General features: G+C 44.7%; 1 protein-coding gene across 1 annotated transcript in view; it reads right to left on the bottom strand.

Moving 5' to 3' along the window:
* Positions 1–13257, bottom strand: part of LOC118400969 (hepatocyte growth factor receptor-like) — a 73089-nt gene that overhangs the window by 29807 nt on the left and 30025 nt on the right. Inside the window, exons 5-10 of the mRNA XM_035798029.2 lie at positions 11776–11952; positions 10457–10617; positions 9646–9751; positions 9226–9362; positions 8894–9058; positions 8252–8354 (exon numbers count right to left, since the gene is read on the bottom strand). Of these exons, the coding sequence (XP_035653922.2) occupies positions 8252–8354; positions 8894–9058; positions 9226–9362; positions 9646–9751; positions 10457–10617; positions 11776–11952 (849 nt within the window). The remainder of the gene's footprint in view (positions 1–8251; positions 8355–8893; positions 9059–9225; positions 9363–9645; positions 9752–10456; positions 10618–11775; positions 11953–13257) is intronic.

The raw sequence follows: 13257 nt of genomic DNA, 5'->3' as shown, positions 1-13257 counted from the left end.
AACCTTTTGATTACTGGCCCAACACTCTAACCACTTGCCTACCTGCCGTCCCTGTATCCTCCGGCATCTCTTCTGTCCTCTCCTCTTTCCCCTCTCGGCATCAACATGGCACTTCGGTCCTCTAGCACAACTAGCGTGGAGAAAAACTGGCCCAGATGTCTGGTATGGTTGTCATTTCCGGCTCTTCACGTCTAACTGGAGATTTGGGAAGTGGTGCGGACGAGTTCTAGAAGTGTTTCTTCATGTGATAATGGAGTCGCAGGGAGTTTTTGTCAGTCAGTCAACATGCTTCCTATATATATAGCAATCTGGTGTTCCTTATGGAACTTTTTGTGTGTTTTCAACAAAGGCCTCCTGAAAGTGCACCGGCAGCAGACACTTCGAAGCCTCCTGGTGCACACTCAGCTGTGGCATGGACAAAAAAAACAGTTTAACTCTGCACAGAGTTGACAGCCAAGTGTAAATGTCTGTCGCGTGGTTAGGGGCCATTGATATTGTATATGTATCTAGTTGGCCACTAAAGCAAACACGTCCTTGAGTAAAGACGTCCTACACAGACAGACATCAAGCCCAAAGTACCCATGGCCCCAGAAAGGACCCCAAACACATGTTTCTAGTGGCCTTTCTGCACCACAGTCACATGTCCTTTCTGCTAAAACATTTCATTAGGTGGCATGTTTTTACATATCACGGCAGGAGTGGAATACATATCAATCAATCAATCAAATGTATTCATAAAGCCCATTTTACATCGGCAGTTTCAAGTGGTACCGGGGTACACATGGAATACATCGTACAGTTGTCACAACGTGCATTTACAGTAACCTGGTCTTGACCCCGAAGGGCAAGCAGGGGCAGAGGCAGACGTACAGTGGCCAGACTATTTTGCTCCACGCTCAACTTTTCCGGAACATGGAAGTGTTTTAATAAACCTTTCAATGACTCGTTAGTGATTGAACTCCAATTCCCATGAGCATCATTGTTGCTAATCACAGTAGCCATGGGTGGAATAGCAGGGCTGGTTTTAAGTGTTACAGAAGCTTCCTGTTAGCAGTTCAGTTCCCCTGGACAGACTTCCAAACTCTAGTCAGTGTTGAGCAATAACGCAGATGGAGTGCAAACACACACACCCTCTGGCCCTGCAGGCCCTCGTTTACACACACACACACACACACACACACACACACACACACACACACACACACACACACACACACACACACACACACACACACACACACACACACACACACACACACACACACACACACACACACACTGCAGGCCTTGTTTACACACACACGCTAGCATGCACACACACACAAATGCACGTACGCATGCAGTCACGCACACACAGGCACACACATACACACACGCACACGGGCCCTGTTCACTCACACACAACCTGCACTTGATGATCGAAAAACGCAAGCAATCACAATTGAGTCTGGCGTGTGTGTGTGTGTGTGTGTGTGTGTGTGTGTGTGCCCCTCGACAGGGAGCAACTAAAGGGGTCTAGAAGGTAAAATGGTCCCCTGGAGAGTTTAGACAAATATCCTGTGAATTAGGGGAAACCTCAGTCAACCACTACTCATTATATGGCAATGATTCATTGTTTCATAAATGTCTCCTCTCGCTTGTGTTGGTAGACTGATCTGAATGACTGTGGGTTGGGGGGGAGCAACTGTGAATACAATTACTTGTTAGTTGATATTGTAGCAGCAGAGGTGGGTAGTTAGCTCTGATTATCACTGAACTGGCAACCCTGTACTCCCAAGATGGAGACAGCAACCATAGTGCAATTGTACAATTGTAAACTCTCTGGAACGTGTTCAGTATCCTGACCAAGGGCTAACAATGCCAAACAAAGCGATCTTATAAGATACTAAGTGTTACCCAGAAGCTAAGGACTCACGCTGTACATACATAGTTAGTTAAGATCGAAAGATAACACCGACAAGTGTAGCCGTATTGGGTCACAAAAATATCTTTAACTTGCCAGGTGGAAACGGAAGGCCTCATACAAGCCCCTCTCAGGCATCCCCTCAAGCTGGGCTTTGGCCATTCTGCTGAAAGGGTAAGAGATGGGAAAGGCAGACCAGACCGGGTCTTCAGTTGACATGGAGCACCCCCATGTATAAATTCCTCCAACATGTGTCTGGCCGGTTAATGGAACGGTAACACTTTCTATGAGGCGCACACACACAACGCCGTAGTGTATTTACAATGATATGATACACGTATAGTGCATTATAACACAGGGGATGGGAAAGGCAGACCTGCGCTGTGTTGACATGGAACATTATGATTCCTTACCAACCAACAGGTGTCTGGCTAGTCTAGTGGATCCTCTAGTAAAGCGAACCCTGTCCCACTGCAAAAACTGCCACTTCCCCATCATCCTCTCCACACCAACCCCTTGGCAATCTCACTCTGCTCCCTGGCCCCCTTTACTGGATGTGAATGGGCCCTGGACGTAGTAATGTGAAAATTCACACTAACTCAGATCTATTGCTCCATCCCTCTTTTTTTTTTCTCGGCTCCTTTGGCTTTCTGACCATGCCAGCTTTTCCCTGCAGATCGTAAAAGAAAGAAGAAAAAAACATTCCTTTCATGTTTGTGGGAAAGCTGAGATTACTTGAGCCTCGGCTTTACTCCAGATCTGAGAAACAGATATCAAGTCGATGCTTGGACATTTTTTTTTCTTTCTTCTCTGTCTCCTTTCTCTCATGCTGTTGTCAGAGGCCCCAAATCTCATTGTCGGTCCATGGAAGAGTTGTTTTTCTTCCCTTCTAGACCTTGCTGGTATGACATCTATGGAAGGAGGATCACGAGTGTGCGTGTGTTCGTACTCTACGTGCCAGCAAGTGTGTGGCTGTGCACGTGTGCATGTCAGCATGCGTACTGTATGTGTACAGTATGCTGCATATGCGGAGTATATTATGGACTCCTATTTCAACCGCAGTCCTACTATATTTTTACGGGCTGACAGTCAGCTAGGGGTCTGTGCAGACAGGCTACCCAGAGTCAGGAGATGAAATTGTACACGGATCAAAGTTTTATTTTCTTCTTTCCCTTTTCTCTACTGAACAAACACAGAGCTGCTGTGGTGGTGGATGATGACAAGCCCGTTCAAATTACTGCTCGGGCATTCATATATCCAGGGGTGTTCTCTTTGGAAACAGTGATCTCTCTCTCTCTATCTCCCTCTCTATCTCCCTCTCTATCTCCCTCTCTATCTCCGACGACCCCGTGTTGTGGGTCAACATAATACTGTGTCTCATAGCGTCTCTTCCTAGAGAAGGCCTCATCTCATCCTGGTTACTGTAAAGAATTTAAGAGGCAACAGCTGGAGCATTCGGGGACTAGAGCATTATCCCCGGTACTGAATCATTAGAAACGATACCCCGTGTTGTTAAACACAGCACACGTCCCTGTCTTGTCTTGCCTGGTGGGTGCACTGTCATCCAGTCGGTCTTCTCTGGGGGTTTAGGTATTAGATTAGTGGTTGGGAATGGAAAGGACATTTTGAAAAGGGATTGATTGTTTTGAAAAGGGACAGACTCAGTGCATGCGTTGAGTCACGCTTATTTGATCCATAGTTGTACCAAGATTGATCCCATTTCTATTCAAGTCTATTGAGAAATTCTAAGCACAATAAATTCCACGGAACATTTTCAAAGTCTCCAAATCGAAACGTTCAAATCATAAATGTACAACAACAATGTTATTGGTAGTTGAATTGATACTGATATATTATGAGGACACCTTCTACCTGTGTCCTTTTTCCTTCCTCATCCCTCCCTCCCTCCTCTCCTGTTGTCTCTTCTGACCCTAGCCCTCCCTGAGGCTCTGTAGAGCACCAACCTCATCACAGGTCACACCAGGAGGGGGTCAGTGAAAGGGAAACTGAAAGGCGAGCTGGTGTGTGTGTGTGTGCGTGTGCGTGCTTGCGTGCGCTTGATGTCAGGGGATGGGGGTTGGTTGTAGCTTAGCTGATACAGATACAGTGGTCTGGTATTGAGGGGGTTGAGAGGGATAGAGAGGGATTTTGTTTGGTTGAGATTTGAGATAAAGTGTTAGAGCAGTGTATGTGTGTGTTTTGCTTGTGTGTGTTTTGCTTGAGTGTGCGTTTCTCCTAAGGGAGTCATGACTAAACCTGTGTGCCTTGCTATCAAGGTTGAAAGATAACACCATAACAAAGCACTACCTGTCCACATAACATCAGAGGCCACTTGTGTGTAAAACGTATTTGTTGTGGTTCATAGAGATGGCAAGATGGCGCCGATAAAGATGGAAGCTTCACTTCAAGTCCTTAGGAAACTGTGCAGTATTTTGTTTTTTTAATGTATTACTTCTTACATTGTTAGCCCAGAAAACCTTAAGTGTTCTTACATACAGCCGGGAAGAACTATTGGATATCAGAGAGACTTCAACTTACCATCTCAACCAGCACTACGACCAGGAATACGACTTTCCCAAAGCAGATCCTTTGTCTGCACCTCCCAGGGCATTTGAACTGATTCCAGAGGCCGACCCAAAACAACGCTTTCGGAGGAGAGGGTGCCGGAGCGGTATTCTAGGCTTCGGATGCTCGCACACCACCCACCGCTTCTGAGTATATTACTTGCTAATGTCCAGTCCCTAGCTAACAAAGTCAACAAAAATTAGGGCCAGAGTTGCTTTCCAAAGAGATATCCGGGAGAGTGTAACATACTCTGTTTCACAGAGACATGGCTAGCTGGGAACATGCTGTCGGAATCCGTACAACCAACGGGATATTCAGTGCATCGCGCAGACAGGAACAAACATCTCTCTGTTAAGAAGATGGGAAGGTGTGTATGTTTCATGATTAACGATTCATGGTGTAATTGTAACAACATACAAGAACTCAAGTCCTTTTGTTCACCTGACCTAGAATTCCTCACAATCAAATGCCGACCGTATTATCTCCCAAGGTGAACTCTCCTCGGTTATTGTCACAGCCATGTGTATCCCCCAGCAAGCGGATACCAAGAGGCTCTCTTGGTATCTTTATGCACACTGGAAACCATATATCCCAAGGATGCATTTATTGTAGCTAGGGATTTTAACTAAGCTAATCTGAGAACAAGGCTACTTCAATTCTATCAGCATATCGATTGCAGTACACGAGCGAGTAACACACTTGACCACTGCTACTCTAACTTCCACGATGCATACAAGGCCCTCCCCCCACCCTCCTTTTGGCAAATCTGACCATGACTCCATCTTGTTGCTCCCCTCCTATAGGCAGAAACTAAAACAGGAAGCGCCGGTGCTTAGGTCTATCCAACGCTGGTCTGACCAATCGGATTCCACGCTTTAAGATTGCTTCGATCAAGTGGACTGGGATACTGTTTGTTCCGGGTAGCCTCAGACAATAACATTGACATATATGCGGTGAGCAAGTTTATAAGGAAGTGTATAGGAGATGTTGTACCTACTGTGACTATTAAAACCTTCCCTAAACAGAAACCGTGGATTGATGGCAGCATTCACGCAAAACTGAAAGAACGTACCACCGCATTTAATCAAGGCAAGGCAACTGGAAACATGACCAAATACAAACAGTGTAGTTATTCCCTCCATAAGGCAATCAAACAAGCTAAGTATCAGTGTAGAGACAAACTGGAATCGCAAATCAACGGCTCAAACACGAGACGTATGTGGCAGGGTCTACAGACAATCACAGATTACAAAAAGAAAACCAGCCCCATCGCGAACATTGAGGCCTTGCTCCCAGACAAATTAAACAACTTCTTTGCATGCTTTGGGGACAATAAAGTGCCACCAACACAGCCCACTACCAAAGACTGTGGGCTCTCCTTCTCCATGGCTGACGTGAGTAAAACATTTAAATGTGCTAACCCTCGCAAGGCTACCGGCCCAGACGGCATCCTTAGCCGCGTCCTCAGAGCATGCGCAGACCAGCTGGCTGGTGTGTTTACAGACATATTCAATCAATTCCTATCCCAGTCTGCTGTCCCCACATGCTTCAAGATGGCCACCATTGTTCCTGTTCCCAAGAAAGCTAAGGTAACTGAACAAAATGACTATCGCCCTGTAGCACTCACTTCTGTCATCATGAAGTGCTTTGAGAGACTAGTCCAGGATCATATAACCTCCACCCTACCTGTTATCCTAGACCCACTTAAATGTGCTTACAGCCCCAATAGGTCCACAGATGATGCAATCGCCATCACACTGCCCTATTCCACCTGGACAAGAGGAATACCTATGTAAGAATGTTGTTCATTGACTACAGCTCAGTATTCAACACCATAGTACCCTCCAAACTCATCATTAAGCTTGAGACCCTGGGTCTTGACCCCACCCTGTGCAACTGCGTCCTGGACTGGGTGGTACGGTCTGCACAACGCATCATCGGGGGCAAACTACCTGCCCTCTATATATTTTATACTTATATATTCTCATCCCATTCATTTACTAGAATGTGTCTGTTTTAGGTTTTGTTGTGGAATTGTTAGATACTGTATTACCTGTTACATTCTGTTGCACTGTCGTATAAGAAGTATAAGTATATCTCTACACTTGCAATAACATCTGCTAACCATGTGTATGTGACCAATGACATCTGCTAACCATGTGTATATGACCAATGACATCTGTGTATGTGACAAATAACATCTGCTAACCATGTGTATGTGACCAATGACATCTGATAACCATGTGTATGTGACCAATAACATCTGCTAACCATGTGTATGTGACCAATGACATCTGCTAACCATGTGTATGTGACCAATAACATCTGCTAACCATGTGTATGTGACCAATGACATCTGCTAACCATGTGTATGTGACCAATAACATCTGCTAACCATGTGTATGTGACCAATGACATCTGCTAACCATGTGTATGTGACCAATGACATCTGCTAACCATGTGTATTGGCCCAATAACATCTGCTAACCATGTGTATGTGACCAATGACATCTGATAACCAAGTGTATTGGCCCAATAACATCTGCTAACCATGTGTATGTGACCAATAACATCTGCTAACCATGTGTATGTGACCAATGACATCTGCTAACCATGTGTATGTGACCAATGACATCTGCTAACCATGTGTATTGGCCCAATAACATCTGCTAACCATGTGTATGTGACCAATAACATCTGCTAACCATGTGTATGTGACCAATGACATCTGATAACCATGTGTATGTGATCAATAACATCTGTTAACCATGTGTATGTGACCAATGACATCTGCTAACCATGTGTATGTGACCAATGACATCTGCTAACCATGTGTATTGGCCCAATAACATCTGCTAACCATGTGTATTGGCCCAATAACATCTGCTAACCATGTGTATTGGCCCAATAACATCTGCTAACCATGTGTATTGGACTAATAACATCTGCTAACCATGTGTATGTGACCAATAACGTTTGATTTGATTTGGGGACAACATGTCACAACGTGGGCCAAGTCCAAGTCAGCCAACCACCAACCCCCAACACTAAAGGTGGACCAGTCTGTTTCAAGACAGAGGATAACGTTAAAAAACAATGAAACCTACATTTCTATCTAGTTATCAGGGTTCCTTATAAAAGTGGAACACACAGAGAGTCAGGTCAGGGCTTCTCTCGTGCTGTGGTAACTGAGGTAACCTTGATAGTGGCTGAATACATGTGTATCCGCACCGCAGCGTTCTTAGAAGAAGGAGAATCAACACAGATTGTTGAAGAGCTCGAGGCCCACAGCTGTGTCCCAAAGGGCACCCTATTCCCTTTGTAGTGCATAATAAACCATGGTTGTGTCCCGTAGGGTTTTGGTCAAAAGTAGTGCACTATATAGGGATGATGGTGCTATTTGGGATGCGGCGGGGGGAAAGATAATCAACCCAGATTGAGCAGATTGAAGCCAGATAATAAACCAAGTCAGCTACTGTAACATTACTGTGTGACTCAGAGGTGATGACGCTATCTCATATGGAGCGTAGATTTTCCATTTCCACTCCATCCATTCGTACAAATCTATCTAGCACTGTTCCCCTAATATTTCACCCCTTTTCTCCTCTTCAGGGGGGCTTAATGACAATAACAGCCACGCGGTTTGTTTGAAGGGGGGATATTTTGTTTTTTGCACAGGCTGGAAGTCCTCCGGTCGGTCGCCTCAACAGACGGACAGACACTCAACGGGAAAGAGGTCTTGCTGAACCTCAATCGTAGTTCAGTAGAGGTTAAGACACTCACCACGGTGAAGACCTTGCCGTCCTGGGCTGTGGGGATGAGCACCATCTGAGGCGGGGAAGCCGAGTGAAGGTAGAAGCCCTGGGCCACCACAGTGCTGCCTCCGCTATTGGGGACGCAGAGAGAGTAGCCATGAATAAAGACACAGTGTGATCTCCATGGAGAAAATGGCTGTTAGTGATTAGTCACTAGCGTGCCCATTGGCCGTTATCAATAAAACGTCACAATAAGGCGCAGAGTGTTAGATTTGCCAATCCCTGGAAAACGGCACATAGTTGTCAATAGTTTTAGCGGAGCTCGGGGTCTCCTTGCCCACCAGCAGCCAAATAGATTTTTATTTCATGTGTCCCTCTTCACCCACTTATCCTTTATGACCGTCTCTCTCACTTTCTCTTCTCCTCTATATACCACACACTGCTACTCGTTCCCTCACCCTGCGACTTCTCTGTTTTCATAAACTCCACCCTACGATCTCTCATTCCTTCTCGGACACCTGTATCCTATGGAACCTCTTCCTACGGATAATAATATCTTTATCTCTTTCCCTGGCTGCCTCTGTCGACACCGCCGTATTGCTCCTGCTGTTGCTCTACGGCCTGCCTCCCTCCTTACCAACGGACGAACTAGCAAACTACCATCAAGTACCTGATGAAGGACCGTGTGGGCTGGATGCTGGAGATGAGAGGGTCTTCGTTGTAGGCGAAGAGTACAGGGGCCTCTCGGACCACAGAGTCCACCCTCACATACACCGCCTGGAGGGACGGGGCCGACTGGGGAGGGGTCCTGCACATCAGCACGGTAACTGACACACTGGAGAAAGAGACCAAATACACGTCGGCATATTAGTGAGAGTACACACACACACAACACAGTTATTCACATTTGGAGAATAACCCAAACCTGTTAAATACAGTGTATATCGTCCGCATGTACACACGCAAGCATTTTTACTCGAAGCAGAAACATTATGCACTCACCTCAGGATCTCACAGGTTGCGTTCCCCACAGTGACCTGTCTGGTGTTGCCACTGTCTAAGAAAGAGCCTCTGATGGTGAGCACGGTGCCTCCTGACTTAGGACCGAATGCAGGGAAGATCTCCCTGATTACTGGGTTCTGTATGAGCGAGACAGGAGGGGAGTCGAAGCCACTTCAAACCCGACAACAACCACAATTACAGTTCATATGGAAATCAGTCAGTTATTGTAAGTAATCAATCTGTCCATCCATCTGACATACTGTACCTACAGTGTCTATGACAGTGGGCACCAACTGTAGTCGTGGAGAGCTAGAGAGAGAACCAACGCCTGCATTTTTAGCTCTCCGGGACCAGGGTTAATGACTACTGTCTACTGTGTTCATATTGTGATTGTGAGTGGAGACAGCATTCAGTTCTTACCACAAAGGTGAATCCCTGTGTTTGGGACATCTCCTTGCCACTGTGGACCTCCACCACACTACTAGCCAGAGACGAGTTCACAGGAGACGCCGGAACACACACCAACCTACACACACAGAGACGTGTACACACACACACACACACACACACACACACACACACACACACACACACACACACACACACACACACACACACACACACACACACACACACACACACACACACACACACACACACACACACACACACACACACACAATTCAATAAAACTGGATTTATCCCGCAAGAGAGGCACAAGAACACCAACAACAAACACTGTGTGCTCACTCTTGTTGGGGTAAGCAAGCAGTTAACCTAATTTGATGATGACTTTACTACGCTGCTGAAAAGCACAGAGGCCATCTTTTGGGGGGTTCAATCTTCTACACAATGAGTTGACTATAAGAGGCGGGGGGGATGTTTGGTAACTTGGGCTTTTGAGTTAAACGTTGCTGTCTGGCATGGCCTCTTGGATTGGAAAGAGTGAAATTCTGTACGCAGCCATTCTCCCACCAATTTAACACTTAGTGAAGTCATGAGCAGAATGCAATGCAATGTGGGAATGCGCCCCGGCACTTGGAGTCTCATTCTATGGCGCCGTTTCCTTAACATTCTTCATTCAACTGTTTACCCTCACCCTTATCCCAACGCATGATTAAACAGTACACACACAACCCCCCCCACCCACCCACTGACTCATCCACAAGGATGCATGCACTACTACCCCCCGCCTACACACACACCCCAATCCCAGTCCGTCCTCCCTCACCTGTTGCTGTTGCTCTCTCGTTTCAGTAGTTTGCAGGGTGCTCCGGCCACGTCCAGGCTGATGAGCGTGTGGTCAAACCTCTCCGTCTTGTTGAAGCCAAAGTTCCTCCCACACACCGTCACCTTGGTGCTCCCTCCCAGGGGGCCGTTGGCTGGGGAGATCTACACAAACACACAACAACAACCCAAAGACAACCTTCAAACATCCTTCAAAACAACCTCCAAACAATCAGATAACAAAGGAAGTGGAAACCCTGTACTTCTAGATCCAGGTGCTGGTTTTAGCAGAGACAACTAGTATCCAAAAACAAGTGTAGAAACCACACACTGGAAATGACAAGCGACCAGACAGACAACCTTTAAACTATCCTTAGACAACCTTTAGACAACAATGCAAGCAATACAAGCTCTCCAGTAAAAACATGACCAGCTTGTTCACAGCTAAATCCCACTGTGTCACTGTGTAGTGTATCCAGGTTACTGGTGGGAGCTTTGTTTCCATACTTGCCAAAGGGGTATATGGCATATAGTATACTGAACAATTAGCTACAGGTAACTGCCAAAATAATTTTTAAAAATGGAGTAAATGAGGGATACAAAGTAAATGAGGGATACAAAGTAAATGAGGGATACAAAGTATATTGAAAGTAGGTGCTTCCACACAGGTGTGGTTCCTGAGTTAGTTAAGCAAGTAACATCCCATAATGCTTAGGGTCATGTCTAAAAACGCTGCGCAGGCCATTATTTTGGCCATTATTTTGGCTACCATGGCTATGCCCCACATAGGATGACAATGCGCCCATCCACAGGGTCACTGAATGGTTTGATTAGCATGAAAACCATGTAAACCATATGCCAAGGCTGTCTCAGTCACCAGATCTCAACCAAATTGAACACTTAGAGATTCTGAAGCGGCGCCTCAGACAGCGTTTTCTACTACCATCAACAAAACACCAAATGATGGAATTTATTGTGGAAGAATGGTGTTGCATCCCTCCAATAGAGTTCCAGACACTTGTAGAGTCTGTACCAATGTGCATTGAAGCTGTTCTGACTCGTGGTGCCCAACGCCCTATTAAGACACTTTATGTTGGTGTTTCCTTTATTTTGGCAGTTACCTGTATCGCCTCAGATGACACTAGTCACTAGCAGCTTGTCTTTGTTTATGTAGACACTCTCAGTATGGATTATTGCAATAAAGATCAAAACAACAACAATAGTCCCAGTGTTTTGGTCAGAGGGAGTGACATAGGGGGTGTTGTGAAATGTTGTGCTTGTGGACAACAAAGCTTTTTTTAAAAACTTGAACTGGCTAGTTACCGTGGTGATGATGGGAGGGCAGGAGTCCTGGGTCCAGAGGGACGCTGGGTGACACTGGGCTGCCCTGGTGCAGCGGCCGTCACACCAGCCACATCCCATAAAACCTGGCGCCAGCAGGCAGGAACTACACATCCACTGTTGCTCACAGCCAGGACCAATCAGAGGGACCTTGGTGATCTGGGCGTACACACGACAGCCAATCAGAATACAGACTAAACAAAAACAAGTCTGTTTTGTACATAAGAATGCTGTGGGTTTAATTCCTGCATTGATCACATAACTATATGACACTTTGGATAAAAGCATCTGCTAAGCTAAAATACCATATTTCATTACTATTATAATATTATATATTTATGCATTGTAAAAACATCATACTGTACAGGAAGTATTCATACCCTTGACTTATTCCACATTTTGTTGTGTTACAGCCTGAATTCAACATTGATTAAGTATATTTTTCCTCATCTATCTACATACAAAGTGAAAACATGTTTTTTGACAAGTGTTGCAAATCAATACATGTTAGAATCACCTTTGTTAGCGATTACAGCTGTGAGTCTTTGTGGATGTCTCTAAGAGCATTGCATACCTGGATTGTACATTATTTATATCTACTAGGCTAACATATGGAATTGTTTTAAGATGGTCTTACCATGGATCATTTAGCTATTTGATTTTGAATTGTAGGACTCCTTTAGGTATCAATTAATATTATTTTTATTTGTCCTTTACAACTATAGCCCATAGAAACACATCGAATAACAAATTCATAAATGGCAAAAAAGTCAAATAGTTTTAAAAAACTAAACAATTAGAGAATAAGGTTTTGAAGTGTCTGTCTTATATCTACGAGATAGAAGAAAGCTCAGGAAATATACATTTTATTTGACAAATATTTAACCTCTTATTTTTGGTGGCACAAAACTACATCCAAAACAGAGAACATTGTGTTCGTGAGAGTCTACCCTTTCCACAGTAGGGTCATACTCGTTTCTAGGCTAAACCATACGGAAGCTACAGACATTTTCATAAGAATAAATATTTTCAGAATTTCAAGGTCTAACAAAAAGCGCAGATGTGGAAGGCCCGACATAGGCGGATGTCCATGCTACTTATTATGTGACTTGTTAAGAAATGTTTTACTCCTGAACATATTTAGGCTTGTCATAACAAAGCGGTTGATACGTACTAATTCAAGACATTTCAGCTTCTCATTTTTAAAATTAATTTGTAAAAACTTTAAAAAAAAAAAAAGAAGAGAATTCCACTTTCATATTATGAGGTATTATACTCAGGCCAGTGATGAAAAAAATCTAAATTAAATTTAAAAAAAATATTTCTCTGATCAATGTGGGCATACGGGGAAAACATTTATTTTCAACTGTTGGCTGACCATAAAGAGTACTTATTTTCTATGGTAGAGTGGGTCAGGGCGTGACTGGGGGGTTTTATTATTTCTATGTGGGGTTCTAGGTTTGT

Source organism: Oncorhynchus keta, chromosome 22, assembly GCF_023373465.1.
Source record: "Oncorhynchus keta strain PuntledgeMale-10-30-2019 chromosome 22, Oket_V2, whole genome shotgun sequence".
Taxonomy (NCBI): Eukaryota; Metazoa; Chordata; class Actinopteri; order Salmoniformes; family Salmonidae; genus Oncorhynchus; species Oncorhynchus keta.
This window is presented reverse-complemented; position numbering and strand designations above follow the sequence as displayed.